General features: G+C 51.7%; 1 protein-coding gene across 2 annotated transcripts in view; it reads right to left on the bottom strand.

Annotated features, from left to right (window-relative positions):
• The window catches only part of Col5a1 (collagen type V alpha 1 chain), a 151,755-nt gene that overhangs the window by 12,663 nt on the left and 120,365 nt on the right, over positions 1-18,727 (bottom strand). For both annotated transcript variants that reach the window (XM_021182365.2, XM_021182371.2), the window contains exons 43-62: positions 16,866-16,973; positions 15,548-15,601; positions 14,649-14,702; positions 14,449-14,556; positions 13,592-13,645; positions 13,381-13,488; positions 12,028-12,081; positions 11,149-11,256; positions 10,560-10,613; positions 10,297-10,350; positions 8,816-8,869; positions 8,232-8,285; positions 7,529-7,636; positions 7,396-7,449; positions 7,251-7,304; positions 6,188-6,295; positions 4,736-4,789; positions 3,949-3,984; positions 2,488-2,541; positions 228-483 (exon numbers count right to left, since the gene is read on the bottom strand). In XM_021182365.2, the coding sequence (XP_021038024.1) occupies positions 228-483; positions 2,488-2,541; positions 3,949-3,984; positions 4,736-4,789; positions 6,188-6,295; positions 7,251-7,304; positions 7,396-7,449; positions 7,529-7,636; positions 8,232-8,285; positions 8,816-8,869; positions 10,297-10,350; positions 10,560-10,613; positions 11,149-11,256; positions 12,028-12,081; positions 13,381-13,488; positions 13,592-13,645; positions 14,449-14,556; positions 14,649-14,702; positions 15,548-15,601; positions 16,866-16,973 (1,588 nt within the window). The remainder of the gene's footprint in view (positions 1-227; positions 484-2,487; positions 2,542-3,948; positions 3,985-4,735; positions 4,790-6,187; positions 6,296-7,250; positions 7,305-7,395; positions 7,450-7,528; positions 7,637-8,231; positions 8,286-8,815; positions 8,870-10,296; positions 10,351-10,559; positions 10,614-11,148; positions 11,257-12,027; positions 12,082-13,380; positions 13,489-13,591; positions 13,646-14,448; positions 14,557-14,648; positions 14,703-15,547; positions 15,602-16,865; positions 16,974-18,727) is intronic.

Genomic DNA, 18,727 nt, shown 5'->3' with positions numbered 1-18,727 from the left:
CTGCTTTTGGGGCCAGCTAGTGCCAGGCCACAGGATAAGACCCAATCAGCCTTGACACTCTGAGGCTTGCCTTCTCTCCTCTCTGGCTTCTCCCGACATGTCAACCTCCCTCTCTTATGTTTCTGAAGATTAATGAGGGGCCTAGCCCATATCTCCTCCCACAGATGTGAGTGAGTGAGGGGGTGACTCTGGCTGGCCCTGCCTCCCACCCTGTGGTCCTCCCTCACCATCTGGGAAGTCAGGATGACAGAGCTGTAGATCCTTGCAGGTACGGGCTGGGTTCTGCTGGGTGCCCAGTGGTCGCTTCATCTGTTCAATCTCCAGCTTCAGGGAGTTGAGGGAACCAAAGATCTCTTCCATGCCATCTGCATAATCCACGTAGCTCTCCCCAGCCCCATCGTCCAGGAGCTGGCTGGCATCAATGTTCCGCCGAGTCCTGGAGGCCTGGATTGGCAGGGGCTGGATAACCTCACCCGGAGGGCCCTGGGGTGCAGAACAGAGCAATTATGAGAAAGAGAGGATGGGAATGACCCTGCTCCAAGGGCAGAGGTAAGATGACCCTGAGCCAGAAGTCTGGGTCCCTCAGGCTCTGTGTAAGGTAGTCTAGGGACTGGCAGCACCCAGCCACATCAAGCTTTTCCTGCATGCACATACAACCACAGAACCACACATGCAGACACCATATACACATATCCACAATACAGAACTATATACATCATATGCATGTGTACATATTGACACATGCATGATCACATATAACCACTATGTAAAAGTTTCTCCAAGGCTGAAACATTCAATCCTGCAGGTAAGTACCTTTAAAAGGAAGGCAAACAACTCAAAATAGCTTCAGAAAGCCCCTGAAACTGACTAGATTCACTAGGCCTCTCCCTGCCAGACTAAGCAATAAAAGCTGAGGGTCCCTCTCTCTCTCTAGGAAGTAGACTTAAGCTGCAGAGACTCTGAGACCAGACCAGATGCCTGGAAGATGCAAAACCAGCCAAGCTGCCTGGAAGAAGCTTAGATGAACTGGTCCACTTAGAAAGGACACTCCTCAATCCTCTGAGTTGCCTGTAGTCTGCACAGTTGCTCCAAGTTCCCAGCTTGTGAGCTGTCACCCACGCAGGGGTAGGCTTTAAAGATGCAGCTGGTTTTGAGTCATTTCTGCTCCTATAAGTAACCCTTCCCCACATTCCTGTAAGTCTAATAAAAATCATTGCTCACACCGGGCAGTGGTGGTGCACGCCTTTAATCCCAGCACTTGGGAGGCACAGGCAGGCGGATTTCTGAGTTCCAGGCCAGCCTGGTCTACAGAGTGAGTACCAGGACAGTCATGGCTACACAGAGAAACCCCGTCTTGAAAAACCAACCCCTCCCCACCAAAAAAATCATGGTTCACCAGGTTTGACTTGAGCAATAACTATACTTTAGTCTTTCTGATGTTAAGTAGGTATTTGTGTTGTATCCTCCCAGGAAAAGTTTAGTCAAACAACTATACACATGCACAATATACTTACAGAAACATGCATGGATGTTTATATACGCTGTTTCATACATATACATAAGAATAATACACACATAGTAATACACACTTTTATGATCATACATATGCATACATATACACATCTAGAAACACCTACATATGTATATATGCATATTCATATACACATGTACAATACGCACACAGAAACACATATATGTTCACATACATAAACATATGGAAATATGCCTGCACATTACACAGGTATGTTGGCATATACACATACACATAAATGCATATACCACATTCATGAATGCATGTTCACAATACATATATGCACATGTACAATACCCATGTAGAAATATAGAATACACACTTCATGTTCATACACATGTGCATAGATAAATATACATATATCTATACATATATTTACAAACATCCTCTGTGATATATTGCATGTGTGTGTAGATATATATATACACACTTACATATGCATTTTCACATATATACACATGCCATATGCTTATACACACATATGTATACATGTTCACACACATGCATATAGCACAGAGAAACATACATATATGCCTGTACAAGTATATGTGCATGTTGATACACATATGAACACTTTCATATATACTTAATGCATATTTACACACATATGTATAGAGCACACACAATTGCACAAGTCCATACTTGCAAGCAAACAGACACAAAATGTTACATACACATATGAATACATACACACACAACTCAGTACACACATGTATGTATAGCAATATGACACACTTACATAGTCATATATACCCACATAGCACATAACACCCACACACATGTACATCCTATCGCTCTGGCAATAATCCCACCCAGGGCAAGTCAGCCCATTGAGCCTGTGAGACTCCCAGTCCCTCTGTATCCCCTGGGTATGCCATGCGAGTCTCACTGCATCTCAGACAGCAAGCCCCACAGATAATCCCTCAGTTCCCCTTCACACCTCACACACTACTCACAGGTGGGCCGGGGAGTCCTGGGTGGCCTGCCTCACCCTTCGGGCCGGTGGGACCCTGGAGGGAAAACAAGAAAGCAGCACTTGGTCATGGGGCCTCCTGTGTTCTGAATGACCTATTAGCTCCAAGAAGGCTGGGACAAAGGGACAAGGCAGGCAGGGTTCTCTGAGGCCAGGCCTAGCCACCTTGGCCTGAGATGGGCTAGGCTCATTTGTAAAGACAGGAGACAGGGGTCAAAGGAAACAAAAATGCTAACAAACAGGCTTATGGAAGCAAGGCATCTGTGTGGGCCATCAGGGAAATGTAAGCCCAACCCTCAGTGGGCCTTCATCTCCGCACAGTCAGCAACACCGCTATCAGAAAGACAAAAAGTGCTGGAGAGGACGGGGCACTGCTGGTGCGAATGCAGAATGGCTCCGCCATGCAGGAAACCAGAGACAGACGTGCTACTCGAGCTTGCTGATCCACCTCTGAGTGTGTCTGAGTGGCGCTCACACACCCATGTGGCTACCGCACTGACCACAATAGCTGAGATGTGGAGTCAGCCTAGATGTCCATCCAGGGAGTAAATACGGAATGTATCTTATACACACACAAGGAGTGTTGCTCAGTCATAAAGGAGGCCATCTTGTCTTTGCATGGGCAGCGGGGGTTTGCAGGGCAGGGACAAGGAGGGGGACAGGCAGCCGAGGGGCGCTCAGAAGTGAACATTAACAGAAATACAGTGTATAATAATTTGGAGCATTAACAGTTAATGGAAAGCAGGAGGTAGGGTAGGACAGTGGTTTCAGAGGCTGGTCGAGGGGCAGGGCCCTGGAACACTGGGAGGATGGATGAAGAGATGCTGGGTACCAAACACGGTTACACAGGAGTAAAACCGTCACACACACACACACACACACACACACACACACACACACACACACACACTAGCCTGCTAGGTTTCATGAATATCTAGAGAGGCTGGATGGCTCCATCCACATAGTAACAGTAAAGACACGGAACCGCCAATGGCCCCAGCATAGTAAAAAGCCACACCAAGGCCCATAATACACATGATTATTCCATGTTAGCCCAAAGTGTCAAGAGGCTGCAGGATCTGTCAGAGCTAGCTAGTTTCACTTGATTTTCTCCCACCTTACCTCATGAACAGCTACAATTAAAATAATACTTTAAAAACAGCCAGGAGCAGAGCAATTGGTTATTTGAAAAAAAAAAAAAAACAACCAAACAACCAACCAACCAAACAAACAAACACAAAACTGAAAACCTAAAGACAACAAGAAATGCCAGCAACACACAGTGTAATGAAGAAGAAAAGAGAAGGTGTGGAGAGTACAGCTGTAGGTAGGGGTGGGGGTCCAGGATGGGGGGTCCGCGGTGGGGGTCCAGCCCTAGGAGACTCCTCTCCCACCTACAAGGCAGTCTCAGGTGCCATGGCCCAGACAAGTCAGAGTCACTTACCGAAGAGCCTTTAGCACCTTTGGGACCTGGAGGGCCCTGCAGAGAGCAGAGGTCAGAATGTCAGTAAACAGAGGGGCCACTCAGGTCCCAGGTTTGCTTGGTCACCCCCTAAGAGTCCTCACTATGCCTGCCTGGTCAGTGGGCAGGAGGGTGGATGTGGCTGCCACTGCCTCCAGGAGGGCATCTGATGGGAGGTCACCCTGCCCACAGTGCTCAGCTGAGGAATGACCTTTGGACATCAAAAGCCAAGGAGCCCCTGGACTCCTGTGGGGCCTGGAGGGAATCAGCTGCTATACATCCATGGCCATGTGGGCCCAAGGTCCAGCCTACACAGGCTGCTCAGAGTGGGTAGAGCCCAGGGATGTGGCGATGATATTGTAGTGATGGACCCTCAAAGCACCAGGGAGGTCCAGGCTAGGTTCCTAAGAAAACAGGTCCCTCGTTTTCAAGTCTGGAGTGGCCCTGCTCATGCACACTGGGAAGAGGAGAGCCAAGACCACTCCCTTCCCTCTCCCCAGATACAAAAGGCTCTCCATTCTTTGTAAGGAGGTTCAGGGATTAAAGTTTGCTTGCCCTTCCCTTCCCCTTTGGCAAGGCGATCAGGAGACCAGCAACCCCTCTCCTGCTCCTGTCCCTTAGGACTCCAAGGTTGTGTCATGTACACATTATCCCTCATTCAATCATCTCTCCTAATACCCATGTGGTTCTCTGGACAGGCTCGTCCATCTCCCATCCGTCCTTGTATCAACTGGGCCCCAGAACCCCAGCATCCGTCCTAGATACATACCGGCAAGCCAGGAGGCCCAGGAGGCCCAAGTGGGCCAGAAGGACCTGTGATGCCCTGGAAGGAAGCAGAAAATGCAGGTTACCAGCTTTTAGATGGGGGTGGAATTGAGGGAAGTGACCGCCGTGACCCTGCCATGATTCCGGAATCCCTCATAGTCCCCTTTCCAGGAACCATGAATCCTGGCTGACAGCTGTAGTCAACCACTCTGGGTGGAGCTTACATCACAGTGAGAGCCACCACATCTCCTCAATGAATTGAACTGATTGACCAAAACAACCACAGGCTGAAGTCCCCAGGGTCAGCTCCCTGCCCAGGCTGGAAGGATCTGTGCATTAAAACACCACCCCTACCATACACTACTGGAACTCATAAAAGTCTGCTCCAACCTCCTGCCCAGCTTGGCCACATATCTCAGCTCATAATGTTAGGCCTTACCACCGTGGACAGAGAAATATGAACGTGTTTTCCAGCCACAGTTGACAGCCCAGTCTCACAGGGAACAAAGTCCCTCTCCTGTCCTGGGCCTGGACCTCAGGGTCCCTGATGGGTCCCATGCTTCTCAAGCCTGCGCCCTGAAGATGCCTCCTCCTGCACCCTGGCCAAGGACACAGTTTGTGGCTCAGAGAAGTGAATATACATTCACAAAGAGAGCCACACAAGTCTGAAGCCTGGGGACATGGGACAGTCAGAAAAATGTGCAGTGGCTGAGGCAGGGCTCCAAGGAGCCCCATCCTCTCGTGCCATGCACTTCCACTATGACCTAAAGACGGATGTCTGCTGTTTTCTCAGCTCCCGATACCCCACATCCTGCTGTCTTTAGAGACAGATGTAGGCTGGGTAAGCAAAGATCCCCAGATGTGAGTGCTGTCACACTGTGGGGACAGTGTAGGAATCCCCACTGCAGTGAATGGGGATCTCTCCAGTGCCACACACAGACTGCCTCTTGAATTTGGGAGTCTCCTCCGTTTCACCTCCTGCAGTCAAACCAAGACACAGCCAGGGTTTCCTCTGCCATGGCTCACCACGATTGCAAACTAACCAGCTACCGTGGATTCTGGGGTAAGTCTGGGCTCAGATGTGGGCATCTGTGGCAAGGTGGGGGCAAGGATGCTAGTGGCCATTGCTCTACCCCTCCCCACAAGTAAACATGGCTGCTGGCCTGCCACTATCTTCTGCCTAGAGGCTTTTGCATGGAGTTGGAAGGATGGATCTGACTCCTAAGACCCCCCCCCCGATTCTGAGGATCCTCAGAGCAGCGAGGAGAGAGCTCCCACCTCCACTTGAGGTCTGGGTTTGGGGTGTGTTCTAACTGTACCTCCCAGACCTAGCTAAGTCCAAGCCTCACTGGCCCCATCTGCAAAGCAAGATTTGAGATTCCATGGCAATGAGGGCATCCTCCCAGCCTCCTTGGGAAACTAGAAGTTGCTCCATGGATCCAGTTACTATATATACCTGATCTCCTTTAGGACCAGATGAACCCTGGGGGCCTGGGAGTCCACGGTCACCCTTTTCACCTTGCTCTCCTGGAGGTCCGATGAGTCCAATCAGGCCTGGATGACCCTGTGAGGAAATAGAGCCATGATAGGTATCTATGCTACCAGTACCCTGAGTCCACCGCACAGTGGGCGGGATGACAGGGCTCATAGCCACAGCTCAGGAAAACATAGTCAACATGTTGGGGAGTGAAAGTAAGAAGAGACAGGACAGGTGACAAGTCTCCTGGCCCCTTGCTAGTAAGGAATGTATTTGAAAAAACACTCAGGGAGAGACAGGGTATGGCTGAGCAGCAAAGCATTTGACCAGCATGTATGGGGCTCTGGGTTCAGTTTACAGTACTGCCACTATCCCTGACAGTGAGCCACCACCATCCCTGGCACTGAGCCCCAATAACAACCAAAAAGAAGCCGACGGGCACCCAGATCCAGAGACCACGGGATTCTCCTGATAGTTTCTGTCTATGTTTTTACTTAGGAAACATTCTGACTTTCGGTAAGCATGCCACCTTTTCCTGCAAGGCCCGAGGCTGACACGGGATGGAAACTGCTGAGAACTGCGGATAGTACACTCATCTGGACACCTTTCGGGAGAAAGAGCCCCCACATCTGCCTCATACATCTTTTGGTTTCATGTGAGCATCTACAACGTTCTGGGAGGACTTCCGAGTCGAAAGGACGTTCTTGTTGCCTTCTCTGTGAGCAGCTGTTTGTCTGGTGAGCTCGCTTATTTACAAATAAATCGATGGAAGGAGAAAAGCCACCATCTGTTAATGAAGCCACCAGGGCTCTAGCAGGTTCTTGTCAATGCTGGCATACAGACACGAGTCTCAGAGTCCTGTGAGTATTTCTCTTCTGTTGCTCTACCTTAGCCTCCCATGAGAGCCACAGCGGGTACTTGGCGGTGGGTCAGTAACTCCTGGGACGGAGTCATGGGTGCTGTTACTGCAATGCTTAGGTCCCCTAAGTCTGAGTCAGGGTGCTGTTCTTGCAATGCTAGGGTCCCCTAAGTCTCAGCTCACCTTTTCACCTTTGGGACCGGAGTCTCCTTTGAGTCCAGGGAGTCCTGGAGGACCCTGCAGGAGAGGAGAGAGGAGTCAGTGTCCTTGTCCTAGCGGGTTCCAGTGCTCTAACAATACAGACCCAGTGACACTGCATGCCGCTCACCATGGGGCCGGGTGGACCATCGGGGCCTGGGGATCCTGGGAGGCCTTGCTCACCCTGAAAGAGAAGTCCGTTGGTGTAATTCTGTGCCTCCATCAGCACCTCTCCCTCATCCCAGGCCTGACATGCCACTTACCACAGGACCAGGGATTCCACGGAGACCATCAGGGCCAGGCTTCCCAGGGGCCCCTTGGGGGCCAATGGGGCCAGTCTTCCCAGGAGGGCCTTCTAAGCCAGCTTCTCCCTGCAGAGGAGGACGTACATGTTCAGAGGCTCAAAGGGCCCAGCCCCAAACCCCTGGGGTATTGGGGAAGAGCTCCCATGTGTCCTGAGTGGTGCCACACCCCACCTTCCTGTGGAGGCTGACTTGGCCCAAGCTCCATTCTGTTATCCAAACATAGTGGCTCCCTGATCCTGCTGACCACAGAAGGTCACCTACCCGGTATCAGGCCACACAGCACCCAGATGCAGAGCTCACTAAGTCTCAAAGAAAACTGGCAAATGTTCCCATCTTGTGTGGGTGTGTGGGTCACCTCACTGAGAGAGTGGCTGAGTGCCCCAGTGCTGGGCACCATGTGAAACACTTAGGTGGTGGCTAGCCCAGTCTCCCAAGGCCTCACTTCCTGTGTGTGTTGTCTTCCCTTCTGTCATAGGTCAAAGACTAGGCGTGATCATATCCTGCCCTCTTTCTGTCTACTTCCTCCTGCTACTTCATCCTCCCTTAAGGCTCCCTGACCCTTCCCATCTCTCTCTGGGCCCCGGATCCTGTATTCTCAGGCTGTACCCTGCCCCTAACCTCTCTCAGGGTCACAGATGTTACAGCCACCAGGGTAACTTACCTTGGCTCCTTTCTCCCCCTGCCTGCCTTCAGGGCCTGCAGGGCCTGGGGGACCCTAGAAAAACAATAGAACAACAAAGACTTGAGTTTGGAGCCCAGGGAAGCTGCAGGATATGAGGCCATGCTGGGCCACTGGCCAGTGAAGATGCAGGCCCCATATGGGGTTCACAGATCCAGGTGCTGGCCAGGCCTCTGGTGGATCTAGAGATGTCTTAGGTGCCTTGCATACAGAAGGCCCTCTCTCCTCTGTGCACTCTTTGGCTCAAGTGCTGCATGCAGTCCAGGCACCCACCGGAGCTTGTAACACAGACTAGACTTGGTCTCCTCTCTTATAATGGTCAGGTCTAGGGACAAGGAGAGCCCAGCTTTTGTAGATGTTTTCCCCACATGATGGTATAATGGGTATGTCGGTCACTGACCAGACTCCATTTCCTCAGAAGTTACTGCACCCAGCTGTGTCACCCCCACATATCTGTGACCTGATGAGTGTGTCCCACATTTCAGATATCCATGTACTCTCCTTGGGGCCATGGGAAGCACCAGGGATTCCACAAGGGGTGAGGAAGGGTGGGCAGAAGGACTTACCCTCTTTCCTGGAGGCCCAGATGGACCAGGTTCACCAGTAGGGCCCGGGGACCCCTTGTTAGGAGAAAGAACACAGAGCATTAGAAATTTGTCCCATCAGGAAACACGAATATGCTGGCCACAGCCAAGGAAACACACAGAAATGTGTCATTTCCATATGTCCAGCCCTGCACAGCCCCCTCTCTGGTGTGAGCATAGCAAGTCCACAACCAATTCCCTACGGCCTTCACATCCCTTTGCCCTCCCTGGTGGTGGCACTCAGAGAATCCAACTCACATCTCACAGTTGCTGCACCGTGAGCAAAGAGACCCCCCGGGGCATGCTTGCACCTAGCACTCGGCTGTCTGGTTTCCACCACTCTACCATCACCTGCCTCTCATTTGCAGAAGGGCCAAGCTGGGAGCCCAAGGCAGGGGCTTGGGAACAGGGGCATGGACAGGACACATCTGGCTCACAGCCTGTGTCTCCAGCCCTTCGCTTCCACTGCTGCCTGTCTTATATCAATGATACAAGCATTTACCCTTGGGTCAGTGATAGGGTTTGGATGGCCTCTGAAACCTAGGCTCATATCAAATTGCCCTTGTGCTGGTATTGACAGGAGGGGCCCTGCTTTTCAGATCGTGTGAGTATGCATAGATTTCATCACTATCAGAGAAATGAGCTAATTATAAAAGGGGGGTTAAGCCCACCTCCCCCTCCCCATAACTGCATGATGACATCTACATTATTATTATTATTATTATTATTATCATCAGAGACAGGGTCTTACTCTGAAACCAAAGCTGACCTTGAACTCATAATGTAGACCAGAAAGGCCTCAAACTCGCAGCAATCCTCCTGCCTCAGTTTCCTGAGTCCTGGATCAGAAGCATGAGCCACCACATCTGTTCTTGCCTTGTTAAGCCACAGCCCAACACCCTACCTGATAAGTTCCCTCTATCTTGACTTCCTAGCCTGTAGCACTAAGCCCAACACACTTATCTTGTTTTAATCACCCAGCCTGTAACATTCACATTAGCAGTAAAAAGACCTTGATAGTCATTCGTTCCTAGGAGCTAGTCCCACCTTGGGTGTGGACTGAAGAGACCTCTTGACAGAGGCACAGTCCAGCCCAGGGACATGAAGAAGTCACCTGGTCCCACCCCAAAGAGACCACTTCACATTAACACAGCCACTCAAGGTCAAGTGGCCACAGTTGCAGGAGTCGGGCCTGTGGGAGGGGGTTGTACACCTGTTGATCAGCTTTGGCTGGCATTCAGGGTGAGATCTGGGGTACTTTGCAGAACCCTTGGAGCTCCATACAGGTCTTCTGCTGGGATGCATATGCATCCTTCCTTTGGAGGAAGGGTCCCAGCCTTCACCATGTCCTTGGAGCCCCTGAGCTCCACCCACAATCAAGAGGAACCTAAGTTTTGTCTACTCATGAAGACCTGAGAATGCAGGGAGGCTTCCATGAGAAAGCCATCAGACCACACACTCACCGTCTGCCCAGGTTCACCATCGTCCCCTTTGTCACCAGGTGGGCCGTCTTGACCCTGTGGGAACAAGAAAATTGTTTCCACTGCACAGATGAAGTTCATCCTCCAACCCGAGTGTATTCTCAGGTCCTCTCCCACGGGCTGGGCATTGGAACAGGGACAGCCTGGAGAGGTGCTGCGCCCCGGAGAACCCACGAGAGGAGAGGAAACAGAGAGCAGGAAAACTGGGGGTGACAAGAGGCAGCAGAGACAAGATGGACACTTACTGCGGGGCCTGGCTCTCCAGGGGGACCAGGGTCTCCAGGAAAGCCCACAGGGCCCTGGAGAAGAGAGAGGTAAGCTATTAACAGCCTGGCACACCCTGCCCGGCCCACCGGGACCCAGGTTACAAGACAAAAGACAGTCTCAATACCTCCAGCACTTTTGATCACGGGAACCCTATCCTAAAGAGTTCACAGAGCAGCAAACCCACCCGTGACGTGAGGCAGAGCCGGGGCAGCAGCCTTCTGCTCTTTGGACACTAGTGAGGACAGGCGTCCTGCCTGTACATCCACTCTGGTGCCCCTTTTGACTTCCGATGCAAAGTCGGGGCCAGCAGAAACAGTACCCTGAGGCTGAAGGGCTTTCATTAGGACACCCCCTCCCCACGAATGCTGCTTTTATCCCATGCTTCCCTGTTCTCCTCTTACAGCCTCACCAGTAACTAGCGTGGACACCTCTAGAGTAGACAAAAGACACACAGCACTCACACGGCTGTTCCCAGATCAGGGTGCACACGATGCAGGCACTCCAGGAACACAGCATGGCCTGTGTTCAGGGCTCTGCCCAGATACCACTGCATCTAGCATTACTCACAGGGCTGCCTTTGGGGCCATCATCTCCAGGAGGGCCTTTGGGTCCAGGGGGTCCAGCAGCACCAGAGGGGCCAGCCTCTCCCTTCTCCCCTCTTTCTCCTTTAGGTCCCTATGGAGGAAGAGGCTATGGTTTAGTTCTCAGAGCCCACTGGGTACTCACTTAGAGCCTGAAATGTGCTGGCCTACAGTAGGCCATCTATGGACCTACTGCTGCTCTTCACTGCCAGCTCTTTCCCAGTTTCCCCCGGGTCCCAGGACAGGGATGGTTGCTGCTCTTGCGACCTATTCTCCATAGCAAGCCCATATGTAACACAGGACAGGCAAAGAACCCTGCCCTTCTCAAACCGTCAAGGCCCGGGCTCAGCTCTATGCTAGGGCTGGCTCCTGGATTAATACAAGGCAGCTGGGGTTACTTGGGGTATCTCTAGCCCAGGGGTCTCAGGTACAGGAAACTGGGACATCTCAGTCCTCAGTCCGTCAGGATGCTTCTTAGGCCAACCTTTAGAGGTCTGGCTATTCTCAGGCTAGCCTTGAATGTCTACATCAGCAAGGTAGATATGGTCACAGTCACAGCAGCCTGTGAAAGGGCCTATATACCACAGATGGAAGTCACTGGTGGCCAGGAGTTGTGGGCTCATTGCTGAGGGCTGCCTGTGTACGCATATGTGCTCACCCCCACATCTGTGCACATGAATGCACGTAAGCTCACTCCCCACAGCATGCCACACTTCCCCACCACAGTTCTGTAGTGTGCAGCACAGCAGGGCCATGACTCCCATTTCACAGGAGGGGAAACTGAAGCAAAATTGAAGCTCCTGGTCTAGCGTCTTGTCAGTGTTCCCACTGGGCATGTCCTATCCCTCCTCCAGGCCACACTCACCAGGGGACCTCCTTCTCCTGGAAGGCCAGGCTCTCCAGCTTCACCAGGCTCTCCCTGAAGAGACAAGTCAGTATTAGAAGGTTCCCACACTGAGGTGCTAGCAGAGGGTCCACCTGCCAGCACCTGCCTATCTGCCCATCTGCCTTTGGGCATCTGGTGTTCAGGACTCTATAGAATCACGGTTTCTGTCTCCAGATAGCTCACAGATGGCAGTGAGAAACCAATTAGGAAGAAAGAGTGTGTGAGGGATGAGGGGGACGTGGGGGTGGGGGAAGGGGTAGGATACTGTACAAATCACAAGGGGATACCAGCTAAAGGCTGTCCCAAGCAGGTGCTCTGCTTCCTGACCACGGGTGTGACGTGATCAGCCACCTCACAGCCCTGCCTCCATGCCTTCCCCTAGCAACATGAGCCAAGCAAGCCTGGCAGCCTTAGAGTTGATTTCTCAGGTATTCTGTCCCAGCAGTGGGACACGTAACTAACACAGGACAAAAAGCAGGGTGGAGCGCAGAGGCCCAGCGCATTCTCCTGCAGCACTGAGACAGGAAGGCAGGGCCCTGGGGGTGGGGGTGGGGGGTGGCAAGTGAAGGCTGTGCAGGGGTGAGGCAGGATGGGGGAGACAATGGGGCCTCTACCCCTGCACCTGTTTCTCTGACCTTTCATATCATAAGGAACAAGAGCAGCATGTGCAGAGCAGAGCACCCCACATCAGAAGCAAGCCCTCACAATGGCAGGCAGCAGGCTTCCAACCCTCTCAAGGCTCAAGATGGCTTCCTAAGGCCATGCTCTCAGCACTCTGTGGAGCTCAGTCTCACACTGTAACTGTCATGGCACCCACTCACATGTTCACATATGTGTATTCAGAAATGTATGTGCACACATTCATGTGTATTCATGCCCACACTCTCCGACTCAGTGGCTCAGTCTCAAGGGCCAGGCCCTGACACCAACAGGAAGGCATGACAAGGCCCTCGCTGTGAGAGAGCAGGCCGTCAGAGCAAGCTCAGGGTGGAGGGAGAAAGGGGGACTTTCATCAGGTCTGAACTGGATGGAAGGAGGCTGTGGGGATTGGAGATCGGATGGGCACATTATTGCTTTAGGTTTTGCAAACAGCTGTTACAAATGAACACTGTCAGAGCTCCCACCTCAGGTCCATTAGTTTACTCATGATGGGTGCGATGGGAGTGTCTCTGCGCGAGCGCAACACACACACACACACACACACGAACGCATGTGTGCACATACACAGGCACACGAGTGCATACACACAGGCACACAGGACTATGTGTACACACAAACACACTACTTCTCGTGCAGCCGTGGGGCAGACACTAATACGGAGGCAAATATCACCTTTTCTCCGACTGCACCAGGGTTGCCAATCCCTCCAGGAGGACCCTGTGGCCCATCGGCACCTGGAGCTCCAGAGGGTCCTCGGGGGCCTGGTGGACCAGGAGGGCCCTGGGAAGAAGAAAGGCCATTGAGCAAGACAAGATGCAAATATCCGTCTCTGGAATGAAAACCAGAGGGAGCCATAGTGGGTCTCGATGGCATAGCTGCTTACCATCTGGCCCACGTCTCCTGTCTCGCCCTTTTCTCCTGGAGGTCCTGGCAAACCCTGTGGACAGAAAACTGTGGTGAGGTGCCACTCTGTGAGAGACACATGTGGCTCTCAGGATCTCCAGTCCCATGATGGTTCCTGGAGGCCCCGAAATGTGTTTCCATGAATCTACCAGCACGGAAGGATTAGGGCTCGAACACTGAGGACATAATCAGAGGAGAATGCAAAGATTTATGGGCAACAGTGCTTACGGTGGCTTCCCATAAACGATAAGCCTATTGAGCCGGCATCGGGGAACCTTCCGGATAAATCAAGTCCCCGCCATATGCCAAATACTACCAGTAACTCAAAACCGTGTTTTCCAAAGTAAAAGTCTTGTATCCAAGGAAGACTTAATGATGTTCAACCTGCCTCGTAAGATAAAATAAAGGCTGCTGTATGCTCTATAGAACACGGCGAGCTTGGGGCTTTACTGACACCAGGTAGAGTCATGTGGTAGGAACAGGTAGCCTAGAGGGCACTGGATGAGGTGGGCTGGGTTGATGCTGTCACTTCTAGGTCGTGTGTTTAGATGAGGACTCTGTACTCCTTTCTTACAGGACACTATTTCCCAGGATTCCATAGTAAATGTGGAAACAGCTTCCACTGTGTGTGTGTGTGTGGGGGGGTACACATGTATGTGTGTGTGTGTGTGTGTGTGTGTGTGTGTATGCATTCATATGTTTGGACTCACAGGATACTGGCAGCAAAAACTCTCTACTACTGAGGCTCAGTTTCCCTAGTCTTAAAATGACAGGAAGAATAGACCCAGCAAGAGACTGACACCTCTCCTAGAGGGTCCTGGGAAGCTCTGTGGTTACCTGCAATCCCACTGGCCCGGGGGGTCCTGGGAAACCTCTTGAACCTTCATCTCCTTTCTGCCCAAACAGGCCCTGCTGTCCACGAGGGCCAGGCTCACCATCTGCTCCCTGGAGAAAGGAAGTGAGCATGGGTGAGCTCACATGGATGGACAACAGGTTGACAGGCAGGCCTTGCTATGTTATCCGACACAGATACTCACCGAAGGGCCTGGCTGTCCAATAGGGCCTTGAGGACCGGTAGGCCCAGGAGGACCCTGCAAGGTGTCAAAAAGAAATTGGAATTGCAGATGAGTCCAGGAGTAGGACAATTCTGACTCCAGAAGTGGCTGGCTCCTACAGGATGTGAATATTAGTCCCCAAATGTGCCAGTCACCGAGGAATACCAACTATTAACATCATAGCATAAGCCAGGTTATAAGGTTGGAGAAGTGGGCAGGGCTCTCAATTCAACCATGACCATGTTGCTATGGGTAACAGAAGCAGGACAGGTCACTATGTGTCCTCTCAGCAACCGCCAAATGCCCCGTTGTGGCACATGGGACCCCTGGGACAACAAGGATCAGAGGCCTCAAATCTCCTAAGTGCTAGGCTAGGAAGGACTCCACCACGACCCCTGATGTCGTGCCGTCCTTAATCACCTATCACTGTGAGCGCAGGAACAAGGAGAGAGAAAAGCCAGTGGGAACAGAGCCCTGCTATTGGAGAGCCAGGGCCTGTAGAGAAGCCTGGTGATGTCATCTCAGGAGTAAGAACACTGACATTAATCGGGGGCTCATGGCACTGGAGAGGGCTGAAGCACCCACCCCCTAGCATCTCTGAATGCATGAAAGGTCAAGGTACAGATGGATGCCCTGCCTCTGCAGAGTTCTGTGGTGCTCAGTGCTGGGCCCCCAGGCAGATGCAGGACTGGTCATGGTCTCATGCCAAGAGATTTTCTCACACACCTGAACATACATGAATGTCCACATGTGCATGAGGCATTCTCAGGAAAGAAAGTCAATGGTGTGACCCGGGAGTTGGCAGTGCTGGGGTCATGGAGTATGAGCCCAGGGTATACCTTCTGTGCTCAGCAGCCGCCCCTGCACACTCACACTCTTACCTGCTCGCCTTTGTCGCCCTTGCTTCCCTTCTGCCCTGGCTCTCCGATCTCTCCCTGGGGATGGACAGGGAGGAGGCTGTTAGTGTGTGCCTCTCTTGGTCCAGGACTAGCCAACAGAAAGCATTTCCTTATATGAATTTGATATCCTTTCTGAACTTGATGTGTGTACACAGATGTGTGTGTGTGTGTGTGTGAGAGAGTGTGAGTGTGTAGAGGTACAAATCCATATGTGTGCACGTGGCCTGCATGTGTGTGTCTGTACATGTGTCTGCATGTGAGCACTCTGAGGAGGCCAGAAGAGGGTGTTAGATCCCTTGGAATTGGAATTACAGGCAGTTGAAAGCTACCACATGGGTGCTAGGAACTGAACCCCAGATAAGAGCAGCAGTGTTCTTAATCACTGAGCCATCTCTACAGACCCCCTAATTGCTGTCTGTTCCATTTCACAATGGCCTTGAACTCGCCTCTGTAGACCAGGTTAGCCAGCCAGAGAACCCAGAGATCTTTCTGTTTCTACCTCCCCAGTTCCGAGATTACAGACACAGCACCACATCTGGCTTTTATAACCAAGGATTGGGGGTGTCAAACTCATGTCCTAAGCTTGCAAGACGAGCACTTCACTGAGTGAGAGAGACATTTCCCCGTCCCTTTGTTTCCTTTGTGATACTCGGATTATTGCCAAGGTGTTAATAGTAGGCATGGCGATGTGGTGGACTAATGTCCTCTCTGGTGTTTCTGTTGGACTGCCTCCCACACAGAGACATAAGACTAAGACGTCCTTTGTGCAGAGGTGACAAAGTCAGAAATATCACCAGAGAACTATGACAAATGGAGATCGGCCCTGAAGAGCTAAGCTGTACCATCTTTCCTTAATGAAGTATAAAATCCAGGCTCCTCTGTAATGGTATCAGAAATAGCAATAAAAACAGAGCTTCGATCATTCAAGAGAAGATGCTTAAAAATAGACTCAGAGTAAAATCTCATTAAATCCAGCCCCACACAGTCCCCAATCTGAAAGGGTTCAGGAGGGAGCAGGGAGTAATTTCTTCGGCTCTGGCTGTGACCTGCACACGTCTCAGGTGACGGCAGAGTTGCTGAGGAACCCAGTGCTTTCCAGGCTCCCCCCAGCCACACGACACACACTACAGGTCTTGTTTGTTGCCATTTATTTGTGTGCTAACTTCAAAATCACCCCTCTGCCAGGTTGAGGGGGCACAGCACTGCTCTGCCCATCGAACCCTCTTTATCATATACACTGCTGTTTAAAACCCTTCCACCCACTGCCTGCCTGGCCACACACACTCCAAGTCCTCCATACCTTATCTCCATCTTCTCCAGGAGGACCCACTGGGCCGGCTGGTCCAGGGAGCCCCACGGGACCTTGGAGGCCATCTCGGCCAGCTGGGCCTTGTGGACCTTTCTCGCCCTAGAGAGGACAGGCAATTGAGACTCAATATGGTTTCATATTGGGAACACCGTGTCATGGCTCCTCACCCGAGAGGGACACAGGGGAGGGAAGCCAGGGCTTTGAGGGAGTGGTTAGGACCATCATGGTCCTAACATATCAGCCAGTGGCATGGAAGCCAATTCCAACCAGTCTGGACCCTGAATGGCAGGCACCTTGCTGTGCCAGGGCCACGCTCAAAATGACACATGATTAAAACCTCACTGAATCCAGCCCCATAGAGTTCGGTCTGAAATGGCTGAGAGGGGGGCAGGGAGCAATGTAGAAGGAAACACGAGCAAACCGAGGCACAGCTGACGCTGTGGTTTGGACCCCATAGTGGTGAGGGCCTGCTGCTCTGTGGAGGCTGTGGGGATGTGAGGAGCTGGAGGCGGGGAGAGGAAGGACGGCACCACACTTGTTCTGGAGAACTAGGACCTGCCCACCCCGTTCCTGGCTCCCACGAGATGAGCACCTCTGGCCCAGCATGTCCTCCCGACTAGATGCTCCCTCTCACTATACCCCACAGCAATGGAGCCAACCACGAACCGAAACCTCTGGAACCACCGGGCCCAAACAAATCCTTTTATTTAAGTGGTTTTGCGCAGATATTTGTCAAAGTGACAGGAAGGTTACTAGCAGAGCTTGTGAACGGAAGTCTCTGAGCCGGTTTGGCCTCCTCCAAGCTGGTGAGCAGAGACCACACTGTACTCCGGGGCCTGAGCAGCAGCAGCTTCCGCAAACTGTTATTCTGTCAATTCTTTGTGAACACCCTGCCTGTGCACACACAGACACGCATACACACATGCACACATGCCATGTGAGCACACACATACACATAAGCACAAATAAACAAGCACACATGCACGTCCACGGTCATGTTCACACACAGGAGATTACGCGCAAGCATACCACACATGCAGACCTACACACATGTACAAATGCATGCAGACATGCATATTCATATATATACATGCATGGCATGTCCTGCACACAGACATACATATACAAAATTATTGTTTCTCAGAACTCTGACTTGCTCTACTCATGGCTGCTCCTTCATAACCCTGGGAGCTCACCTGTTCCTGCTAATGCTTGGTTTTGATGAAATCCCATCATCCATGAGCAACAGGCATTTTCTCACCTCAGCTAGGAATTCCTTTCTTCCAGTGTCACACAGAAGGAAATTGTGTGCAACAGGAGGGGACACAGATGCTTCGTTAGCTCACCCCACCCTTCCTGCACTCCAGTCCCTCTCTTCCAAGTCAGTCTGTCCTCCTTCTGCTCGTACGTGCTCCGGCAGGTCCAGGACTTCCAAGCTTCTTGGCCTGCATTCCCTATCAGGCTGGGAGTTTGCAGAGACCCCAGACACTCTCTCAACGTTTTCCTCTTGCTAGAGCTATTCTGAGAGATAGTGAGCTTGTCCTGCTTAGGGCGGTTCTTGCAAGGTTTCTGCTTAATTAAGTCTTGGGAAACACCGAGCTTCCTTCAGGTGAGTCTGTGAGCTCCACGTGTCCTGAACCTCCAAGAACTGCTGTGTTGCACACAGAATCCAGCTGGCTCTGTGTCCTGGGCTCCTCACTAAAAATGCCACAATGCTATCAACTGCCAACAGTACGTTGCAAGGTTCTCCATGGTACTGATGTCCCAGTGTGGTCTGAATGCCTTTCCTCCTAGTGAGCCCAGAGAGCAGGACACAGAGAGCATAGAGTGTCACTAGCAGAAGTCAGTGAGCC

The sequence above is a fragment of the Mus caroli genome, chromosome 2 (assembly GCF_900094665.2).
Source record: "Mus caroli chromosome 2, CAROLI_EIJ_v1.1, whole genome shotgun sequence".
In the NCBI taxonomy this organism is placed as follows: domain Eukaryota; kingdom Metazoa; phylum Chordata; class Mammalia; order Rodentia; family Muridae; genus Mus; species Mus caroli.
The sequence above is the reverse complement of the archived record's forward strand: the minus strand, read 5'-3'. Positions and strand labels throughout refer to the sequence as shown.